Below are 16,836 nucleotides of genomic sequence, written 5' to 3' on the forward strand. Positions count from 1 at the left end.
ACAATTTTAATTTGTTGCAGTCTTGTTCCTATGTGTTTGACATTATTTGCTGCAGGGACAAAAGATGGAAATTAGCCTTTGGTTATAATCTTACATGTTTACATTTGTGTGTTCATCAATATGCGTTGTCGCTCTTTAAGAATAGAGTCAAAGATTATTTTTCGAGTCAAAATATTACTTTTGCTTTTTTTTAATGAAATATCAATACAAATACGATCCAAACAAAATGTATTGAACGCTCGCCTCAGCCACAGGCATTCGTTCCTCTTGCCTAAACGCCACACTGAGTTGCATTATTGGGAGAAGATCAAGGGCACCAAAACAAGCAAGCGAGCTTACTTGTTGCCTCCATTTGCTCTACAACCCACAACGTTGACGGCTGTCTACTTTGCTGCTAATCATATTTGGATGATTCACAATCCAAAAACTGCTAGATACGAACCAGTTGGAGTTCTGCAGTATTTATTAGTAGTCAACAAGAAGATATATTTTTAACGTGATGGTTGTAAACTGAGGTCCCAACACCAGAAGTATATTATCTGAGGGGGAATGGCTTCAGTATAGTTGCCAAATGGGAAATGTTCTTTGCATGTATGTTATAGAATTTTACATTGCATTTTCAATGATAATAATGTTATTAAATTATCTACTAAAAAAATCCTAACAATGTTGTGGTAAAAATCTAAAAAATATAGAATATATAGAAATGCACTCAATAGCAGTAAATATACCATTCTTGACTATAGACCGCACTGGAATATAAGCCGCACCCATTAAATTTTAGAATAAATATTTTTTCCCCATATATTAGCCGCACCGAACTAAACGTTGCAGATGTATACGTTATGAAATTAGTTATTTACACAGGGATATGTTGTAAATATTTATTTACATATACCTTAATTGTTTCCAAACAGTGTTGGTAACACAGCAGTAAAACGGCTGATCACATAAAACATTAGTCATCTTCGTGGACCTGCTAACTAAGGAAGCTAGCTCTCCAATCAGCTTAACAGACTCAATAACGCCACTGTGACGTTTTGGTAAATTTTGTGAAACTGAAACAATCCAAAAATAATGCCATTATAAATGAATAATACCAACACAGACACTCGTAGATGTGTTAGCATATTAGCCAATGCTAATGACACTAGCTTCCTTACATTACAATAGCATGCACAATATGCATGAAAACACTCTTACAGACATCAGTGTAGTAAGTATAAATAGTTTTAGTCAAATTGTGAAACGTACAAACGTTGCTTGGATTGATGAATAAAGAATACTTACGAGTAGAAACGCAATGGACCATTTTACTTTCGGTTTTTAAGGCAACACAGGAAGTACATTTTCAACTGGCAGCACCTGCAATGAGCAAACTGGTCCAAGAGATGGTGCACAATCAATTATACAACATTTCAGTTCCTCTGCTAGGGTTTAATGAAAACCATTGAACGCAAAACATTATAGCAATTAGAAGAAATACATCCATAAACTAGCCGCAATGTTTTACAAGTCGCAGGGTTCAAAGTGTAGGAAAAAAGTAGCAGCTTATAGTCCGGAATTTACAATAGTCTTGATTTTCAAAATTTCCTTTTGGCTTTTGCATAGCAGCATTTTGTGCTGATAGAAATGTTCCTCTTTTTTTCTCCTAAAGTGCTAACATCCCTGAAAATTACATGTTAACTATTTTTATCTAGTGTCCCAGCCCTTTTACATTTACTATATGGATAACCAATAGAGATGTCTGATAGTGGCTTTTTTGCCGATATCCAATATTCCGATATCAACCGATACCGATATATACAGTCGTGAAATTAACACATTATTGTGCCTAATTTTGTTGTGATGCCTCACTGGATGCATTAAACAATGTAACAAGGTTTTCCAAAATAAATCAACTCAAGTTATGGAAAAAAAATGGCAACATGGCACTGCCATATTTATTATTGAAGTCACAAAGTGCATCATTTTTTTTAACGTGCCCCAAAACAGCGGCTTGGAATTTGGGACATGCAGGAGGTTGAGGTCCGGGGTGGTGGGGGGATGTATATTGTAGCGTCGTCCCGAAAGAGTTAGTGCTGCAAGGGGTTCTGGGTATTTGTTCTGTTGTGTTTTTGTCGTGTTACAGTGCGGATGTTCTCCCGAAATGTGTTTGTCATTCTTGTTTGGTGTGGGTTCACAGTGTGGCGCACATTTGTAACAGTGTTAAAGTTGTTTATACGGCCACCCTTAGTGTGACCTGTATGGCTGTTGACCAAGTATGGCTTGCATTCACTTGTGTGTGTGAAAAGCCGTAGATATTATTTGACAGGGCCGTGCCTTTAAGGTTTATTGGTGCTCTGTACCTCTCCCTACGTCCGTAAAAAAGTCATACATTTTATTTTTTGAAACCGATACCGATAATTTGGAAGCCAATAATTTCCGATATTACATTTTAAAGCATTTATCGGCCGATAATATCGGCAATCCGATATCATCGGACATCCCTAATAACCAATTTGATGCAATTTTTTCAAAATAAAACAAAAAAAAGATATAATTAGGTCAAATGGGCATTCAAAGGGTTAAAAAATAAAGTATTTGAGCAAAAAAAACTAACAAAAAAAGTAGGAAAAATATGAATCCAAAAATGAGTAACCACTCCTCTTATCCTTGAGGACCTTATGGTTGTTACTTAACTACTCGCTACTTAACTGCTATTTAATATTGTTACTTAACTACTCGCTACTTAACTGCTATTTAATGATGTCTGCACCAAAGGGTTTAACATTACTTCCCGCGAGCAGTTTGTCTTTGAGGAATAAAGTGTTTCAAATTCCAGCCAAATGAGTAAATATGCTTCCTTGTGTGCCAAAGGGTAAAGGGAATAAGCCCATTGTACTGTCACATACTGTATGTCACATGCACGTGTGATGTGCAGGCGTGTGTGGGCTTGTTTTCTTCACGCCGCAGAGACACACACTTAGATTTTTTCGAGTGACGTTAGAGTGAAGGAAGGCCAGAAGTACGTGTGCGTTCCTCCCAGGGTTGCACGAGTGGACAGGCGACAGGAGTCAGGTTTGCTGTGTGGCCCCGGCACGTGTCCGCTCACCAAACCAGTCGGTCCGGCGTGACAGCAGACGTGAGAAACACACAACGTGTGAAATAGACAAACACTCAACGTATGCAGCAGGAAACGCAAATATGACAGTTTGATTGTGAGTAGGTGACAAATCATGTTTGTTTTACTTCAGGGGTGTCCAAAGTTGTTTTTTACTTGGCCGCCGCATTGGGCAAAAACAAATGCATAAATAAATGATATTTATTTATTTATAGATAGATAGATAGATAGATAGATAGATAGATAGATAGATAGATAGATAGATAGATAGATAGTACTTTAATGATTCCTTCAGGAGAGTTCCTTCAGACTCTCACACGATTATGTTGGATCCACTATGGATTTGACTCTCACACTATTATGTTAGATCCACTATGGAATAGACTCTCACACGATTATGCTAGATCCACTATGGACTGGACTCTCACACGATTATGTCAGATCCACTATGGACTGGACTCTCACACTATTATGTTAGATTCACTATGGACTGGACTCTCACACGATTATGTTAGATCCACTATGGACTGGACTATCACACGATTATGTCAGATCCACTATGGACTTGACTCTCACACTATTATGTTAGATCCACTATGGAATAGACTCACACGATTATGTCAGATCCACTATGGACTGGACTCTCACACTATTATGTTAGATCCACTATGGACTAGACTCTTACAAGATAATGTTAGATCCACTATGGACTGGACTCTCACACTCTTATGTTAGATCCACTATGGAATAGACTCTCACACGATTATGTTAGATCCACTATGGACTGGACTCTCACACGATTATGTCAGATCCACTATGGACTGGACTCTCACACTATTATGTTAGATTCACTATGGACTGGACTCTCACACGATTATGTTAGATCCACTATGGACTTGACTCTCACACTCTTATGTTAGATCCACTATGGAATAGACTCTCACACGATTATGTTAGATCCACTATGGACTGGACTCTCACACGATTATGTCAGATCCACTATGGACTTGACTCTCACACTATTATGTTAGATCCACTATGGAATAGACTCACACGATTATGTCAGATCCACTATGGACTGGACTCTCACACTATTATGTTAGATCCACTATGGACTAGACTCTTACAAGATAATGTTAGATCCACTATGGACTGGACTCTCACACGATTATGTTAGATCCACTATGGACTTGACTCTCACACTATTATGTTAGATCCACTATGGAATAGACTCTCACACGATTATGTTAGATCCACTATGGACTGGACTCTCACACGATTATGTTAGATCCACTATGGACTTGACTCTCACACTATTATGTTAGATCAACTATGGACTGGACTCTCACACGATTATGTTAGATCCACTATGGACTTGACTCTCACACTATTATGTTAAAACCACTATGGAATAGACTCTCACACGATTATGTTAGATCCACTATTTACTGGACTCTCACAGTATTATGTTAGATCCACTCGACATCCATTGCACCGGACACCCAGGGGAGGAGTGCCCACATCTGCGGCCCCCTCCAAGGTTTCTCAATGTCATCCCATTGGGTTGAGTTTTTTCTTGCCCTGATGTGGGATCTGAGCCAAGTATGTCGTTGTGGCTTGTACAGCCCTTTGAGATGCTCGTGATTTAGGGCTATATAAGTAAACTTTGATTGATTGATGTGTGAAATTTTGTTTTTTTGCGCTATGACTAGGGAAGGTTGTTTGGATTGTGTCATTGAAATAAATGCTGTCCACATAATGGCAGCAAATATGTAGCATTCAGAGACCATCTGGTATTTAAGATTAATTTGAAAGCAATCTGCGATGTTTTGCTGAACTCATGCAACTCACTGCCAAATTGAAGACACCGGCAGGCCGCAGTTTGGACACCCGTGTTTTACTTCAACTTACTGAGTAGTGCAACCACGTGACTTCTCTCAGCCAGTCAATGTAGTTCAACATTCGAATGAACTATATTGATGAGGGCCTTTAACATTATTATGTGGACAACTGTTGTCATTCGGACAAAATGTTATTTTTTATTTGTTCTTCAACTAAAATTGTTGAAATATTAGTTGAAGAAGGATTCCTGGAACTTCGTCACAGCAATACACGCAAAATGGTACAACATTTAGTAGCCAAGATCCCAGAATTCGCTCAAAGAGTACCACAAGAACATTAATATGTTCTTGTGGTACTGATGATTTCATGATGATTTCAATAGAATACGATATGACTACAGTAGTCTAGAAATAACATAGGTTAATAGGAATACATTATGAGTAGACAGTAGTACAAACCCCGTTTTCATATGAGTTGGGAAATTGTGTCAGATGTAAATATAAACGGAATACAATGATTTGCAAATCCTTTTCAACCCATATTCAATTGAATATGCTACAAAGACAACATATTTGATGTTCAAACTGATGAACATTTTTTTTGTGCAAATAATCAATAACTTTAGAATTTGATGCCAGCAACACATGACAAAGAAGTTGGGAAAGGTGGAAATAAATACTGATAAAGTTGAGAAATGCTCATCAAACACTTATTTGGAACATTCCACAGGTGTGCAGGCTAGATAGGAACAGGTGGGTGCCATGATTGGGTATAAAAGCAGCTTCCATGAAATGCTAAATAATTCACAAACAAGGATGGGGCGAGGGTCAGCAATTTGTAACCAAATTGTCGAACAGTTTTAGAACAACATTTCTCAACGAGCTATTGCAAGGAATTTAGGGATTTTACTATCTACGGTCCGTAAAATCATCAAAAGGTTCAGAGAATCTGGAGAAATCACTGCACGTAAGCGATGATATTACGGACCTTTGATCCCTCAGGCGGTACTGCATCAAAAACCGACATCGGTGTGTAAAGGATATCACCACGTGGGCTCAGGAACACTTCATAAAACCACTGTCAGTAACTACAGTTGGTCGCTACATCTGTAAGTGCAAGTTAAAACTCTGCTATGCAAAGCCCATTTATCAACAACACCCAGGAACGCCGCTGGCTTCGCTGGGCCCGAGATCATCTAAGATGGACTGATGCAAAGTGGAAAAGTGTTCTGTAGTCTGACAAGTCCACATTTCAAATTATATTTGGAATCTGTGTACGTGGTGTTCTCCAGAACAAAGAGGAAAATAACCATTAGGATTGTTATAGGCGCAAAGTTCAAAGGCCAGCATCTGTGATGGTATGGCGGTGCATTAGTGCCCAAAACCTGTGTGGACCATTCAGCATTAATGGTCCATACAGGTTTTGGAGCAACATATGTTGTCACCTAAGCAACGTTATCATGGACGCCCCTGCTTATTTCAGCAAGACAATGCCAAGCCACGTGTTACAACAGCGTGGCTTCGTAGTAAACGAGTGCGGGTACTTTCCTGGCCCGCCTGCAGTCCAGACCTGTCTCCCATCGAAAATGTGTGGCACATAATGAAGCGTAAAATACAACAGCGGAGTGTTGAAAGACTGAAGCTCTACATAAAACAAGAATGGGAAAGAATTCCACTTTCAAAGCTTCAACAATTAGTTTTCTCAGTTCCCAAACGTTTATTGAGTGTTGTTAAAATAAAAGGTGATGTAAAACAGTGGTGAACATGCCCTTTCCCAACTACTTCGCCACGGCAAGTTAATTATTTGCAAAACAAAATAAAGTTTATGAGTTTGAACATCAAATATCTTGTCTTTGTAGTGCAATCATATGAATATGGGTTGAAAATGATTTGCAAATCATTGTATTCCGTTTATATTTACATCTAACACAATTTCCCAACTCATAATGAAACAGGGTTTGTACATATTTACTGGCATTTCACAGTATTTTTTTTTTACATAAGATACTGTAATCCAAATGTACTGTAACATTACACCAAATGAAACATTTTAATGAAACTAACTGTACCTTGCAGTTTTAAAAGAAAATTATATTATTGCATTCATATTAGCATTTAGGATATATTGGTCAGATTTAGTCTTAGTCTTAGATTGACCAATATCTAGTCTTAGACTTAGATTGGCCAGATCTAGTATTAGACTTAGATTGGCCAGATCTAGTCTTAGACTTAGATTGTCCAGATCGAGTCTTAGTTTTAGATTGGTCAGATTTAGTCTTAGACTCAAATTGGTCAGATGTAGTCTTAGACTTAGATTGTCCAGATCGAGTCTTAGTTTTAGATTGGTCATATCTAGTCTTAGACTTAAATTGGTCAGATCTAGTCTTGTCTTCGAATGGCCAGATTTAGTCTTAGACTTTGATTGTCCAGATCTACTTTTAGACTTAGATTAATCAGATCTAGTCTTAGACTTAGATTGGCCAGATCTAGTCTTAGACTTAGATTGTACAGATCGAGTCTTAGACTTAGATTGGTCAGATCTAGTCATAGACTTAAATTTGTCAGATCTAGTCTTAGACTTCGAATGGCCAGATTTAGTCTTAGACTTAGATTGTCCAGATCTAGTTTCAGACTTATACTGATCAAAACTAGTCTTACCTTAGATTGGCCAGATCTAGTCTTATACTACGGTTGGTCAGATCTAGTCTTAGACTGTCCAGATCTAGTCTCACGGCTGGTGCCAAAACCTCAGTAGGCTTCATCAGTTATTACTCATAGACTTAGATTGGTCAGATCTAGTCTTAGACTTAGATTGTACAGATCGAGTCTTAGACTTAGACTGGTCAGATCTAGTCTTAGACTTAAATTGGTCAGATCTAGTCTTAGACTTCGAATGGCCAGATTTAGTCTTACTCTTAGATTGTCCAGATCTAGTTTTAGACTAAGATTGATCAGATCTAGTCTTAGACTTAGATTGGCCAGATCTAGTCTTATACTTCGGTTGGTCAGATGTAGTCTTAGACTGTCCAGATCTAGTCTCGCGCCTGGTGCCAAAACCTCAGTAGGCTTCATCAGTTATTACTCATAGACTTAGATTGGTCAGATCTAGTCTTAGACTTAGATTGGTCAGATCTAGTTTTAGACATAGATAGATCAGATCTAGTCTTAGACTTAGATTGTCCAGATCGAGCGTTAGACTTACATTGTCCAGATCTAGTCTTAGACTTAGATTGTCCGGATTGAGCCTTAGATTTAAATTGTCCAGATATAGTCTTAGACTTAGATTGTCCAGATCTCGTTTTAGGCTTAAATTGTCCAGATCCAGTCTTAGACTTAGGTTGGCCAGATCTAGTCTAGAGCATGGTGCCAAAACCTCAGTAGGCTAAATCAGTTCATGCTTATAGACTTAGATTGGTCAGATCTAGTCTTAGACTTGGAATGACCAGGGGGTGCACTTGGGCAGAAGGTGGAATACACCCTGGACATGTCACCACCTCTTCGCAGCCAAGAGAGTAATAAAGTCTAAAATTACAAAATATGGTTGTAATTTTATTTTATTGAACTATCAAATTACAATTGTGAAGTTAAAGCATTTATTTTATTGTTTTTAACCATAAAAATCACAGTTCTGCGGTTCCAGTAAACTGCTGTACAGATATTTCACAGTAAAAGACTGTAAATGTTACTGTAAGAGGAATGCAGTTATTACCCTGTAATATGCTCTGAATATACAATGAACATTTGAAAAGTGTACAATAAAAGAATTGTGATCAGTGGTGCAAATAAGATGTGAAAACAATGACAGTAAATAAAATCTCACTTTAGAATATTTGGGACATTGAGCAGTAAAGTTCTACAAATCATATACAAATTGTACAAGAATAAAGTTATTTTTTGTGAGAGAGGAATATCAGATTACAAGGATAAATCACAATGAGGGAAAAATATGACTCGAAAAAAATCAAGAATGAAGTCATTTTGTGAGAGCACATTTGAAAATGGAAGAAGTTAGAATTTAGTTAAGATATTACAATAAAGTCATAAAATCAAGTAGAACCTTGTGAATATTACAACATAAGGTCATAGATAGCAACGTTACTCACTAAGTTGTCATAACAACACACATGACATGGAACCAAATTTAATACCTGATCTCCCAAATGTAGTCCAGTGAGTAACACAATGTTTGTATGTCATCATTTCAAGAGATCTTTAGAAATAGCATAGTTTTATAGGAATAGATTATAAATAGAATATAACTTGTAGTGCAAAAATAATGTAAAAACAACGACAGCAAATCAAAACCCATGACAGTTGGGACTATAAATAGTAACCTCGTGAGAACCAAGTCCATGTTGTATGAAAATAAAGGTGTAAGATTTGGAGAATAAAATATCAGACTTTTATAAGGTAGCATAAGTCATAACAAGACAAGAAAAACAATTTTCACAAAGTTTTGTACACATTATATTCTGGCGAGTTGTGGATTTTAGCAGGTAAAGACATAAACACCGTCTTACATAACACACACGCTTAGTGTGTTGTTAGCCAATGATGACCACATGCTAATGTGTGAATGGGTGAATATGGAAATAGTGTCAAAGCGCTTTGAGTACCTTAAAAAGGTTAGAAAGCGCTCTACAAGTATAACCCATTTACCATTTAATGTTGGTTATGATTGAATGTTTATTCTGTCATTCTTTCATGACTGCTAATTCTTTGTTGCTTCTTATGGACTGACTTTGTGGGAGTGTGCAGGCGTGGACAAGACAAGCATGAACGCCAAACTAAAATATCCTTTCTTATACTTGGGACTTGTGAAAAATATAGACACTTTATAAAATAAATGTGTTGTTTTTTTAAACCACTAACAGTGTTTTATTTTTGGTTTAAAAATGTAACTTTGAGTAAGTTGAAAACATCTCCTCTGAATAATAAAGTAATTTGCCACAATAAATTTGTGTAATATTACGTGATTAACGCGGGGGTTTTAAAAAAAAAATCTAATTCCTAATTATATAAAAAAAATATATACAGTGGGGCAAAAAAGTATTTAGTCAGCCACCGATTGTGCAAGTTCTCCCACTTAAAATGATGACAGAGGTCTGTAATTTTCATCATAGGTACACTTCAACTGTGAGAGACAGAATGTGAAAAAAAAATCCAGGAAATCACATTGTAGGAATTTTAAAGAATTTATTTGTAAATTATGGTGGAAAATAAGTATTTGGTCAACCATTCAAAGCTTTCACTGATGGAAGGAGGTTTTGGCTCAAAATCTCACGATACATGGCCCCATTCATTCTTTCCTTAACACGGATCAATCGTCCTGTCCCCTTAGCAGAAAAACAGCCCCAAAGCATGATGTTTCCACTCCCATGCTTCACAGTAGGTGTGGTGTTCTTGGGATGCAACTCAGTATTCTTCTTCCTCCAAACACGACGAGTTGAGTTTATACCAAAATGGATACATGGATGATACAGCAGAGGATTGGGAGAATGTCATGTGGTCAGATGAAACCCAAATAGAACTTTTTGGTATAAACTCAACTCGTCGTGTTTGGAGGAAGAAGAATACTGAGTTGCATACCAAGAACACCACACCTACTGTGAAGCATGGGGGTGGAAACATCATGCTTTGGGGCTGTTTTTCTGCTAAGGGGACAGGACGATTGATTCGTGTTAAGGAAAGAATGAATGGGGCCATGTATCGTGAGATTTTGAGCCAAAACCTCCTTCCATCAGTGAGAGCTTTGAATGGTTGACCAAATACTAATATTCCACCATAATTTACAAATAAATTCTTTAAAATTCCAACAATGTGAATTCCTGGATTTTTTTTTTCACATTCTGTCTCTCACAGTTGAAGTGTACCTATGATGAAAATTACAGACCTCTGTCATCATTTTAAGTGGGAGAACTTGCACAATCGGTGGCTGACTAAATACTTTTTTGCCCCACTGTATATTATATTACAATAAATCATATTTTTTTAGATAAATATTAGTTAAACAAGAAAAACATGAGAATATAATTGTACTCTTGCAGAGACTACATCACATGATTAATATTTAAAAGAGTTGTCAAGTTATGAGAGTACATTAACTTGACATAACTTTTTGCTTGTGCAATTCTCACTTGATTGATTGAGACTTTTATTAGTAGATTGCACAGTACAGTACATATTCCGTACATATTCCGTTACAATGGTAACACCTGAATACGTTTTTCAACTTGTTTAAGTCGGGATCCACGTCAACCAATTCTTGGTAAACTTCATTCTCACAATTAGTTGTTTTTTTTCTCCTTTCTTTTCTTCGTGTTGCTCAAACAGTCACTGAGGTTGATGAATTTACAAGAACTTTTAAGATAAGACACGTGATAATTGATCATAAAAAAACAATTGTTCTATCAAGTGAGTTAGACTAACAATTTATTCTGTGACATGTTGTTTATTAAATACGTCATAGTCAGTTCCACAAGAACATCATATACATACATATCTCCCGAGAGCAGTCTTGTGCTCAATGGCAATATATTTCACGAAAAAAAGAAAATTTAATAAAGAAAATAAAATGTCATTAAACATGTCTCAAAAGGGTATACACTTTTTGAATCCCCCCCCTTTTTTACATAGTTGCTTAAAGGCCTACTGAAACCCATTACTACCCACCACACAGATATCAATGATGAAATATTAACATTGCAACACATGCCAATACGGCCTTTTTAGTTTACTAAATTGCAATTTTAAATTTCCCGGGAGTTTCTTCTTGAAAACGTTGCGTAATGATGACGTGTACGCTTGACGTCACGGGCTGTTAGGAAATATGAGCGCTGCACACACACACACACAGCTAAAAGTCGTCTGCTTTAACGGCATAATTACACAGTATTTTGGAGATCTGTGTTGCTGAATATTTTGCAATTTGTTCAATTAATATTGGAGAAGTCAAAGTAGAAAGAAGGAGTTGGGAAACTTTAGCCTTTGGCCACACAAACACATGGTGATTCCTTTTTTAAAATTCACGGAGGTGAAACTATACTATAGATCACAGCAAACATGGACCCGACCGAATGTCAACCAGCAGTTTTCGGTGAGAAAATTGTGGTAAAAAGTCGCTTCTTACCGGAGATCAGCTGAGCTTGCGTTGCCTATAAAGCTGCCGTCGACTTCCCTGAGACACTGGCGTCAACACACCCGTGGACACACAATTCCGACTATCAGGTACTGTAAAACTCACTAAAACACTAGCAACACAATAGAAAGATAAGGGATTTCTAAGAATTATCCTAGTAAATGTGTCTAAAAACATCTGAATCCGTCCCAATGCAATCGCGTTTTTTTTTCTTTCTTTTTTTTTCTAGTCTGTCGCTATTAATATCCTCAAACACAAATCTTTCATCCTCGTTCAAATTAATGGGGACATTGTCGTTTTCTCGGTCCGAATAGCTCTTTTTGTTGGAGGCTCCCATTAAAAACAATGTGAATTTGTAAGGAGCCCTCAACATGTGACGTCATCGTCTGAGACTTCCGGTAAAGGCAGGGCTTTTCTGTTAGCAAGCAAAAGTTGCGAACTTTATCGTGGATGTTCTCTACTAAATCCTTTCAGTAAAAATATGGCAATATCGCGAAATGATCAAGTATGACACATAGAATGGACCTGCTATCCCCGTTTAAATAAGAACATCTCATTTCAGTAGACCTTTAATCTAGTATCCAGTTTCCTCCGAACCACGTTTTATCACATTTTTGTATTCTAAATTATGTTTATTTACATATTTGTTATCTCTCTTCATTTGGAATAAAATCTAATTATTTGCGCTGAAAAGCTCAACTTGGGTATATCGATTCTAATATAAAAAATGAGATCAATTATTTGTGCAGAACAGCTACCATAAACAAAGTGACTCCAAACCGCCCTCTGCTGGTCCCACACGCGTACTGCAGCTGCGCTCCTGACTCCCATGCTTATTAACGCTTGCGCGTCTTCTTGCCGACAGTGAACGAGATCATCGGCCGGGACATGTCGCAGACCCCCGGCACTCACGGCCCCGCCCAGACCGCACACAGCCAGTCCTAGCCGTCGCGGCGGGTCATGAGGTCATGAGGTCATGAGGCGGCTCCAAGGTGCGCCAGGCAGCCGGACTGATGAGAAGTCCAGCAAGATGGCCGGACTTCATTTCCCACAATGCAAGGCGAACATCAGCAAGATAAGACTTCTCACCAAAATCCGAACCGTCCTGCTTTCATCACAAACTCCTGTGAAATTTACATTCATTTAAAAAAAAAAAGTTTTTTTGTTTTTTTTCCTGCTGGAATTATCGACGCCCAACCTGCAACATTCCACAACTAACGTAAGTCTCTGGATTTCATGTCCCTTCATTACACCCCATAATAACTGCCTTACTACTATTTGTATTATTATTATTATTATGAGCATGTAGCAACCCCCCCCCCCCCCCCCCTCCCCAAAATGGCTTATCTTCTCCGTGCAATATTGCAGGAATCCCCAAACATCCCAGCCTGCTGTGCCTTATCGATGTTAACTTTGTCCAAGTATTTTTATACCTTTTCATAATCTAGTCCAAAAATATTAATAATAATAATAAAACAGACAACTTGAAGGATGTGACAGAATCTTCATCAAAAATAAAACAACTTTGAAAAAAAAAGTATTCTTTGGTGTTAACACGACTGACTTATTTAGTAGAAGACACTGTCCTCTGGAGAAATGTCAGATTCATATTTATGCATTTCTTCATCACAAATATGAATATTAGTTGCAGTTTCATGAGGAACATTTCATTTCATTGGGGAAAATGTCAAATTTATGAGAATACAATTTTCATTTTGCAAGAATAAAATGCAGTCACAATACTACAAGATTAACCAAAATTAACGTAAAATTGTATAAATTTGTTTTTGCTTTGATTTGTAATATTATGAAATATGTTTGAAAAAAATATGAAATAAAATAGCTACACACATTACATCATGAGGAAGAAAATATTTAGTGGTAAAATACATGATCCACATTTTCCAAACAGTTAGGAATAGCATGACAAATAGGTTAAATGTTACATGATGAGGAATTTTTAAATATATAGTAAGAATATAAAAAAATATATTTTAATAAAATATGAAAATAAAATCAAAATGTCATAAGATTAAAGTACCAATGATTGTCACACACATATTAGATGTGGCGAAATTATTCTCTACATTTGACCCATCACCCTTGATCACCCCCTGGGAGGTGAGGGGAGCAGTGAGCAGCAGCCGTGCCGCGCCCGGCAATCATTTATGGTGATTTAACCTCCAATTCTAACCCTTAATGCTGAGTGCCAAGCAGAGAGAGTTAATGGGTCCCATTTTTACAGTCTTTGGTATGACTCGGCCGGTTTGAACTCACGACCTACCGATCTCAGGGCGGACACTCTAACCACTGAGTAGTCTTAACATGTTTAAGAATATTACAAAATATAAAGAGTTAATATTGTTTTAAAGTTGTAGTTTTGCATACACATAAAAACAACTAAAGTATAATGAAAATAAAATAATTTAGCACAAGACGTGTAATATTTTGTGTGACTAAGTCATCCATCCAAGTCAATATAAGAAATTATTGAAAAAAGTTAGAATAAATTAATAATTTAGCATTAACATATCTAATCATTTTGACTTGGAATATCATGAGAATCATTGATTGATTGATTGATTGATACTTTTATTAGTAGATTGCACAGTTCAGTACATATTCCGTACAATTGACCACTAAATGGTAACACCCCAATAAGTTTTTCAACTTAGTTTAAGTCGGAGTACACGATAATCAATTCATGGTACAAATATGTGCTGTAATATCAGGGAAAGGTTGGAAAATAACATGTATAGAGTTCAAATATTACAACAAAGTCATCATTTTAGCTCAAATTTGCAATAATGGTTAATATTCTGAAGGGACAAAAGTGAGATTGTGAAAGAAAAATTGCAAAATTATGAGCACAAAATAAAAATTTTACAAGAATAATAATATGTGAATAAAGTATTTACATGTGGACAAAAAACGTGGGGACAAAAAGGCCGATTATCAGAAAGAGCACAATTATGTGAGGAGAGTCAAATTGTTACAATATTTGTAAATCTTTGGACTTTAGATTTTAAATAAGTCATAAAGGTTTGAGAATAAGTTGTGAGCTTCCAATAATTAAATACTCTAGTTATGTTTCATGATTAAAGTTGAAATATGACAAAAACACATTTGAAATATAAATATATTTTTAGAAAATAGTTATAAAGTTATGAAAATAAATATTTTAACAGAATGAAATCTTAATATTCCATAAATAAAGTTTAAATATAACATTAACACGTTTGAAAGGGAAAAAAATCTGTCTTTTACGAGAAAACATTTTTATTTTCTAAAAATAAAATGTAAGTATCACGTGAAAATAGTTGATTTATACAAATGGTTGAAATATGACAGTTATTTTTGGGGGAACCCAAAAAATATACAATTTACTTTTCACAAGTTCTAAGTTTTTATTGTCGATAAATGTTAACCTATTTAAAAAAAAAAAAATTCTTAAAAAAATCGCAACTTTATTCTCAAAGTTTTATTACAAAAATCGTAATGTAGACATCAAGATTTCATTCTTGGAAAAGGATGTCATCCTCATAAATTTTATCATAATAATTTAGATTATGTAATAATTTAAAAAAATCCCCCCTTAAATCTGTTATTGTCATATTTCCACTTCATTCACTGCAACTGCCACAGTATTTATTCATGCAAAATCTTCTCACTTTACGACGTCCTAAAACGCTCAAAGTTGGGATATCCGAACAAGGAAACAAATTCAAATTGCATGAATACATTTGAAAAAAGAAAATTACCATTTTAGAAGAGAAAAAAAATATATTTTTTATGACACTTGTTATATAGGGCTAAATAAGTAAACATTGATTGATTGAAAAAAAAAATGTTAAACATTAAATTTTGACGATTTTTCTTGACTTTGCCACTTTTGTCACTGGAGTGGTGATATGTAAGTGTTAAAAAGATGATAGACTGACTGTATTTCAGTGTCTTCTATGATTTAAGTTTAGTTCATGTGACAATTGAGGCTTTTTAACGCCAACAAAACTGCAATAAATATTTTTCCGTTGTCCTTTTTCCTGCCTTAAGATGATGAAGCTTCTATGCATTCACCTTCAGCCTAAAGCCTTGACACACTTTACACACTGTAGTGTAACACACACTTAAGCGGGTTCTAGTACACTCCCCATTTAAGTGTGTGTGTGTGTGTGTGTACACTAAATGCTGACACACTCCTTGGAAGCACATTCATTCAGGCTATGCAAACTCTCAACATGACAAAAGAAGTTGAATAAAAGGAAATTTAAGATGCCTTAACTCGACAGTTGTGTGCTGTTTTTGGGCAGGACAAAGTTTTGGCCGTTGCTTTTTCTTGAGCTTAAGGGTCAACTGTAAAAAGAGAACACCAGCGTCGTCTTCTGACATAAACCAAAGAGCGAACAATAAATCCAGCGTGTTGTCGTGTATGACGAAATAAAAAGTCAATTCTATTTTTTATACTTTTTCAAATGGATGCCATTCCTAATCAAATGTAAAGTGATAGAAATAAAGGTTACGGCAAGAACCCAAATGGCGCGTAGAGGAAATGTCGATGGCCTTTCTCTGTTTTCCTTTCATGTGTTTCTCGTCTGTATATGAACTCTTTTGTAAAGAACTCAAAGGGAAATGCAGGTTTAGTTGTTGACGTTTACCAAACCTTGTATTGTTTTCACATCTGTTGTACATTTGCTTTTTTTTTTGTTGTAATTTTTAAAGACTGCAGTGCTTTTGGACATTTCTTCAAAGGGAAT

General features: G+C 36.2%; 1 protein-coding gene across 3 annotated transcripts in view; it reads left to right on the forward strand.

The window, feature by feature from the left end:
- The window catches only part of nfatc3a (nuclear factor of activated T cells 3a), a 115,913-nt gene that overhangs the window by 99,015 nt on the left and 62 nt on the right, over positions 1 to 16,836 (forward strand). For all 3 annotated transcript variants that reach the window (XM_061878692.1, XM_061878675.1, XM_061878684.1), the window contains one exon: positions 12,948 to 16,836. This exon is cut by the window's right edge and continues 62 nt beyond it. In XM_061878692.1, the coding sequence (XP_061734676.1) occupies positions 12,948 to 13,027 (80 nt within the window). In that variant the 3' untranslated portion in view covers positions 13,028 to 16,836. The remainder of the gene's footprint in view (positions 1 to 12,947) is intronic.

This window comes from Nerophis ophidion, linkage group LG02, assembly GCF_033978795.1.
Source record: "Nerophis ophidion isolate RoL-2023_Sa linkage group LG02, RoL_Noph_v1.0, whole genome shotgun sequence".
In the NCBI taxonomy this organism is placed as follows: Eukaryota; Metazoa; Chordata; class Actinopteri; order Syngnathiformes; family Syngnathidae; genus Nerophis; species Nerophis ophidion.